This window comes from Haematobia irritans, chromosome 2 (genome assembly GCF_050003625.1).
Source record: "Haematobia irritans isolate KBUSLIRL chromosome 2, ASM5000362v1, whole genome shotgun sequence".
NCBI lineage: Eukaryota > Metazoa > Arthropoda > Insecta > Diptera > Muscidae > Haematobia > Haematobia irritans.
In genome coordinates, this window is record NC_134398.1 from 160,331,388 (window position 1) to 160,339,357 (window position 7,970).

Sequence of the window (7,970 nt, forward strand, 5' to 3'; positions counted from 1 at the left end):
AAAAAGTATATATTCTTGATCAGAGAGAAATTATAAGACGATATAACAATGTCCGTCTGTCTGTCTGTTGTAATCACACTGCAGTCTTCAATAACGAAACAATCGTGGTGAAATTGTGCACAAACTCGTCTTTTGTCTGCAGGCAGGTCAAGTTCGAAGATGGGTTATATCGGTCCAGGTTTTGATATAGTCCCCATATAAACCGGCCTCCCGATTTGCCTGAAATTTGAAATCTAGAGGTATTTTATGACCATAAAGTGGTGTACCAAAAATGATGAGTATCGGTCAATGTTTTAGTATATCCCCCATATAGGCCGATTTCCTGGTTTTATTTCTTGGGCTTCTAGAATCCGAAGTTTTTATCCAATTTGCCTGAAATTGGAAATCTAAAGGTATTTTCGGGCCATAAAGAGGTGTGTCGAAAAAAATTATAATGATGCCCAAAACCATGCATTTATTAGTGAAACTCAGTACAAGGTCCATACGGACCTATTCACACGTCCGCGTACTATTCTCACTAAAACCTCAATAACTCCTAAAGTAATGATCGTGGGTTGTAGTGGCCGAAGTAGGAGTAATTTCAGTTTGAAAAGGTAAAAAGGTCCCTAGGGACCTTCTCACTCATCGGAGGGTTAATGAAGCAATCGTTCTCAAATTTTGCACAAATTCTGTCTTTGTCTGCAGGCAGGTCAAGTTCGAAGATGGAAATCTAGAGGTATTTTAGCACCATAAAGAGATATGCCAAAAATTGTGAGTATCGTCCATGTTCTGGTATAACCCCCATATATAACCATCTCATAATTTTATTTCGTTGGCTTATAGAATCCATCGTTTTTATCCAATTTGCTTTAAATTGGAAATCTAGAGGTATTTTAGGACCGTACAGAGGTGTGCTAAAAATGGTGTCAATGTTTTGGTATAGCCCCCAAATAGACCGATCTCCCGATTTTACTTCATGGGATTATTCCGTAGTTTTTATCCAATTTGTAGGAAATTTGAAATCTAGAGGAATTTTGAGTATCGGTTAATGTTTTAGTATAGGCCCCATAGAGATCATTCGGGAGATTTTAGGAGGTTTTTTAGGACTATAAATAAGTGTGCAATAAATTATTTTATGGTTTGGGATTCTAGCAACCGTAGTTTTTATCCAATTTGCTTGAAATTTTAAATCTAGAAGTATTTTAGGACCATAAAGAGTTCTACCGAAAACGTTGAGTATCGGTCCATGTTTTAGTATAGTCCGCATAAGACCGATCTCCGGATTTAACTCCTTTGGTTTTTAGATACTTTAGTTTTTATCCGATTTGTCCGAAATTATAAATATACAGGATTTAGTTTTTATCGGTCCATTTGGTAAGACCTCCATATAGACCGATTTTATTTCTTCAGGGTATAGAAGGCTCATTGATTGTTAAAATTGTTTGAAACTGAGTGTAACATTACTTGTCGTAATTATTTGAATAATGGGGGGGGGGGGTGGAGATCTACAGATTTTAGATTTAAAATCAAGGCGTTTGTTGACGTGCAATCGAAATACACGTATATGATGCAAATGTTCAAAAGTTTCAAAAAAAAGCGATCAGCGAAAATTCCAAATTTTATTTATAATTCTTCGAAAGAATTATGCTTCCAAAATAAACACGAATGTTCAGCAAACAGGTGTATGTTTATTTCCAAATTATAACTATATGTTATGTATGTAATGTTGTTTGTACAACTTGGCGACAATGAACAAAAAACAAATGTAACAAACAAAACGAATGAAACGAAATTTTAGGTTGCATGCCTTTTATACAAAGTGAGCTGAGCTTTCAAAACAGTTATTTCTTGTAGCTAAATAAATTCAAGAGAGCTATGCGTAAAATAATTACAAGCAATAAAATGTTTGGTTTTGATAATCGATTAATACACTGGCAAAAATTGGAACTTTTAAATAAATAAATATTGAATATTTTTAAAATAAAATTCAATATTATAAAATAAAATACACTGCATCTTAACATCCTCCCTCCTTTGAAAGCGCACAGGTTTCAACTTCATTAATAGGGAGAAGGCATATTTTTGTCACTGCTCTTCGAATAATTCCATTTGTAGTTTTAAGTGAGACCACACGAATAACACCATCTTGACCTTTAGTTACGTCGACCACTCTTCCCAACTGCCATTTCAACGGGGGCTGATTTTCATCTTTTAGCAATACCATCGCTCCCATATCGATGTTTTTTGTTCGAGACTTCCATTTTGTTCTCTGCTGTAAAATAGTTAAATATTCAGTGCTCCATTTTTTCCAGAAGAGTTGTTGCATATAGCAAACTCGCTGCCAGTGGTCTAGCCGATTTATATTTAGCATGGATAAATCTGGTTCAGCAACTGAAGTCATTGGGGCACCTGTTAAAAAATGAGATGGTGTTAAAACATTCAAATCATCAGGGTTTTCTGAAATGGGACATATAGGGCGTGAATTCATTATGGCAGATATTTGGCAAATTAAAGTTCGAAGATCATCAAAGCTTAAAATTGAAAGACCAACAGTTCGGAGAATGTGCAATTTTGCCACTTTTACAGCAGCCTCCCAGAGTCCCCCGAAATGGGGAGATCTTGGAGGAATAAATTTCCATTGAATTCCATCTTCCAAACATTGGGAATGAACAGCATCGTTGTGTTGTTGGCTTAAAAACAGTCTTTTTAATTCCTCCAATTCATTTTTGGAACCAACAAAATTGGTGGCATTATCAGACCAGATAATGCTTGGTTTTCCTCGAATGCTAATAAAGCGTTTTAAAGCAGCTAAAAATGACTGTGTCGATAGATCTTTCACCAATTCAAGGTGAACAGCCTTGGACGAGAAGCATACAAACAAACTTATATAGCATTTTATTGGAGACTTGGTCCGAATTTCAGATCTGTAGTATAAGGGCCCGCAGTAATCTACTCCTGTCACCAAAAACGCACGAATACCTTGAACTCTATCTCTTGGAAGCTGTCCCATTACATGCTCCACTACTCGGGGACGTAATCGAAAACATCGAATACATTTATTGAGAATTCGGCTCACCTCCTTTCTCCCTCCTATCGGCCAATACTCCAGTCTTACAATTGCCAAAAGCGATTGTGGGCCAGCATGCAAATTTTTCTCATGGTAATATTTAATTAATGATTCTGTTAATGCGTGACCTTTAGGTAGTATGATTGGGTGTTGAGATTCAAAACTTAATAATGAATTTTCGAGGCGACCGCCTACTCGCAAAAGGCCAAATTTATCAATAAACGGATTTAATGATGACAACGGGCTTGATGAATTTATTTGAAGATTTTTAATTATTGTATCGTATTCCACAGGAAAACTGCTTTTTTGAATCATACGAATAAGCAATTCTTTTCCTCTTTTGACATCTACAGTAGTTAAAGGACCTTTTCGATACTTTGTATTATGATTACCAAATTTTGAAATATAAGCAAAAACTCTGGCTATTTTTCCAAACGATGATATAAATTTACAGTTAAGGGATAAATCAGAAATCTTGGTTGATGTGGCGATCAAAGCGTGTTTACGTTTTTCAGGCAAATTAGTTAATGCTGGTGGCTGTTCTGGCCAATAATTTGATGGGTGGATTAAAAATTCTGGCCCATTTAACCATAATCTTGACGTAGCTAAATTTTGAGCAGTTGTTCCTCTTGATATTAAGTCGGCCGGGTTCTGGCCCGTAGGAACATATTTCCATTGCATAGAATTTGTAAGCGACTGTATGCGACTTATACGATTTGAGACAAAAGTTTGATAATTCGACGAATGATCACGAATCCATGACAAAACAATTGTCGAATCTGACCAGCAAAATATATCTCCACAAAATATGTCCATTTTTGAAATTGAATAAGTCAACTCTGCAAGTAATAATGCTGCACAAAGTTCTAACTTGGGAACAGTTATGACTTGTGTAGGAGCCACACGAGATTTTGAACAAAGAAGATGGCTTTGAAAATTACCATTTTTCTGGCTTACAATATAAATACATGTACCATAAGCTGATATACTTGCGTCGCAAAACGCATGAATCTGGTAATGTGATTCTGGTACAACGACTCTTCTTTGAAATTTACAATTGTTAATAAATCGAAATTCGTTATTCAAATTGAACCAAATTTCCTTTAAGTGATCAGAAATATTTTCATCCCATGACAATTTTTCCTTCCATAAAGATTGGAGAAATATTTTGGCGTTAACAATAATAGGGCCTATGAGGCCTAAGGGATCATACAATTTTGCAATCGTGGACAAAACCGATCTTTTGGTTATGTTAGAGCTGGATTCAAATGGAGCTATTGTGAAAAGAAAATTGTCGCTATTTGGTTCCCAAATTAAACCAAGAGTTTTCGTGATGTCTGTACCGTCATCAAATTTTAAAAATGATTCCTTTTCGCTATTGTCTATATCCTCAAGTACACGCATGTCACTGGAACACCATTTTCTTATTTTAAATTTTCCTTTAGCCAGCAGTAAAGATGTTTGATTTAATTTAGACTTAACTTCGTCTACCGAATCACCACCAGTGATTAAGTCATCGACATAAAAATCTCTTAAAACTGTTTCTGAGCCAAGAGGATAGTTCTCTTTTTCATCTTTTGCTAATTGGTGCATAGCCCGAACAGACAAAAACGAAGCAGATTTTGTGCCATATGTGACGGTATCAAGCTTGAATATTTTTAAAGCTTCTGATGGATTATCTCTCCACAAAATGCATTGAAGAAAACTGTCTTCAGATGAAACTTTAACGCAACGATACATTTTGCATATGTCTCCAGTAAGCGCAATGTTGAATGATCGAAATCTCAAAAGAATATCAAACAGGTTTGACTGAATGGTTGGCCCGCACATCAAAATATCATTGAGCGAGAGACCAGATGATGATTTACAAGAACCGTCGAACACAACACGTAATTTTGTTGTACTACTGTCAGCTTTGGTCACACAGTGATGAGGTAAAAAATATCGCATGCTATTTTCAGGAAAGCTCGTAACTAATGACATATGCCCAAGAAATTCGTACTCTTTGATAAAAGATGAGTATTGTCGATAAGTTTCTTTGTTTTTGATGAGACGATTTTCTAATTTTTTAAAGCGACGAAGTGCTGATTGATATGAATCGCCAAGAAGACTGGGTGATATTTTGAAAGGTAAACGAACTGAGTATTCGCCAGATGGCAATCGACAATAATTTTCAATGAAATGTCTTTCACAATCAATCTCTTCCTTTGTTTGTTTTATGTTAGTTTCCAAATGATTTTCAATTTCCCAAAATCGACGAACAATTTGATCCAAATTAGCATTATCATTCATTTGCGAGGTATTCGAAATGATACAACAATGATTCGATTTTTTCAAATTATTTGCACCGCCACCAACTACCCAGCCAAATGATGTTTCTTGCAAAATTGGTAATCCATTTCCAATTTTAATTTTGCCTGGCTTAAGTACTTCAAAAAATATGTCCCCACCTATTAGCATATCGATTGCTTGAGATTTGAAAAATAGCGGATCTGCTAGCCTTATATGCTGTGGAATATTCCAAGCCGAAATATCTATTGATTGCGTTGGCTGGTTATCAATTATGGATGGGACGACAATTACTGAGAGACATGTCGATTCTGAACCTTCTTTAGATTGGATAAAAAGATTTATAAATTTTCCAGAACTTAGACTTGACTGACCAATACCCGATACCAAAGTTGTTGATTTGTGCTGTTTAAGCTGTAATTTATGAGCGAAACTCGATGTTATGAAGTTTAATTGCGAGCCAGAATCAAGAACTGCTCTACATGGGATGAGAGAATTAGCATTGTTTTTAGCAAAAATTATAGCTGTGGCTAGAATAGTGTTTTGAAATGTTTCGATTTCATTATTTATGAACTGAGAATTGTTGTTGGACACTAATAATGATGTGTGGACCGATTGGTTTGAGGCAGACGTATTTTGAACAAAAGTTGAATTTGTGGGAATATTTGAGTTATTTTGAACAGATGTAGATACATTGGGTTCAATCATACCATGTTCGTTGTTGTGAGTTTGATTAAGTTGTGGGCGGCTATTTTGCATTTGGACTTGTGGGGCTTGAAGAGGTTCCATATGTAGCAAACTATTATGTTTAGCCGAGCATGTCCGGCAGCCACTTGAGAGGCAAGATTTGGCATTGTGGCCTTTTTTAAGGCAATTAAGACATAAGCCTAGACGTTTTGCTTCTTTGAATCGCTGATATGGCGTTTGCGATTGAAAATGTGGGCATTTAAATATCGAATGCGATTGAGAATTGCATACCAAACAATTTATAGTGTTAGATGTTACTACTAATGATCTTTTACGCATATTAGGGTTAGTATACATGTTAGATCCCACCTGCTCTTTTGGTCGATTCAATTCTGCACATTCTACATTTTCCATCGTCTGACATCTTTTCTGCAGGAAAATGTCCATCGAACTCCATGTCGGGATTTCATTAACCGGTGTCTGCTCTTCCCACTTACGTTGTGTCTCGATATCCAATTTGCGACTAATGATATTTATTAGCAAGCAGTCTGCAATCTGTTCCTTGGTACCCATTGAAAATAAAGCTCGTAAATGTGAATTTACCGTGTCACTCAAGTGTCTCAACTTTGACACTGATCCTGCCCCAACGTTACCAATCGCCACAATATCTCGAATATGTGCCTGAAAATTTAAACGCTTGTTATCAAATCTCTTTTTTAAAATTTCAATAGCCTTTTCATAATTTTCATCACTTATCTCCAAAGAGCGAATTGAATCCAAAGCTGGGCCAGACAAGCTAGACCTTAGATGCTGAAATTTTTCAATTTTTGTCAACTCAGCATCGCTGTGAACCACTGTCGAAAACATAGAATAAAAATCCGGCCACTCAGTATAAGAACCACTAAACACTGGGATTTTTATAACAGGGAGTCGAGTTTTTTGCGGCTGTATTACAATTGAATTATGATCTATAGTCGATTGTCTCACAAAAGGCGGGTGGGTACCATTGCGCCCCAATTCACATGCCATAATTCGCCGAGTTAATATTGTCTTGGCTGAAGTGTAGATGGATAGCGCTTGAGTTGGAATACTGCTTTCTATTTCGTTGTTGTCCTCACGCTCGAGACTTTCTTGCGCCGATTCGAAATCATCGTATAGCTTATTTAAAACTTCCAGTTTTACAGAGGCTGTAGCTTCATCAAAATCGTCCACATTAGCATTTTTCAATCCCCTTTCGAAATTTTCTAATTGCAGCTTTAATATTTTTGTTTTGCGCTTAAAGAACGATTCCATACCAGTTGGCTGAGGGTTACTCATCTTAAGATCACGTCGGGGTCACCAAATTTATGTTGACGTGCAATCGAAATACACGTATATGATGCAAATGTTCAAAAGTTTCAAAAAAAAGCGATCAGCGAAAATTCCAAATTTTATTTATAATTCTTCGAAAGAATTATGCTTCCAAAATAAACACGAATGTTCAGCAAACAGGTGTATGTTTATTTCCAAATTATAACTATATGTTATGTATGTAATGTTGTTTGTACAACTTGGCGACAATGAACAAAAAACAAATGTAACAAACAAAACGAATGAAACGAAATTTTAGGTTGCATGCCTTTTATACAAAGTGAGCTGAGCTTTCAAAACAGTTATTTCTTGTAGCTAAATAAATTCAAGAGAGCTATGCGTAAAATAATTACAAGCAATAAAATGTTTGGTTTTGATAATCGATTAATACACTGGCAAAAATTGGAACTTTTAAATAAATAAATATTGAATATTTTTAAAATAAAATTCAATATTATAAAATAAAATACACTGCATCTTAACAGCGTTATTTCATAATTTTCTTGCACACATACAACAGATATTAATGATTTCTCTAAAACTCAAACAAAAATGGTTCTTATAAATCCAGAATCTGATATAGTCTTCATAGGTAAAA

The 7,970-nt window shown here is 35.5% G+C and overlaps 1 protein-coding gene across 1 annotated transcript; it reads right to left on the reverse strand.

Annotated features, from left to right (window-relative positions):
• Positions 1 to 1,996: 1,996 nt before the first annotated feature.
• LOC142225139 (uncharacterized) lies at positions 1,997 to 7,339 on the reverse strand. The gene has a single exon (XM_075294915.1). The coding sequence runs from the start codon at positions 7,337 to 7,339 to the stop codon at positions 1,997 to 1,999; it is 5,343 nt and encodes a 1,780-aa protein (XP_075151030.1).
• Positions 7,340 to 7,970: the final 631 nt, after the last annotated feature.

Bases quoted from the DNA above. Each gene is read 5' to 3' on its own strand.
- LOC142225139 (XM_075294915.1), bottom strand. From the start codon at position 7,339: ATGAGTAACCCTCAGCCAACTGGTATGGAATCGTTCTTTAAGCGCAAA.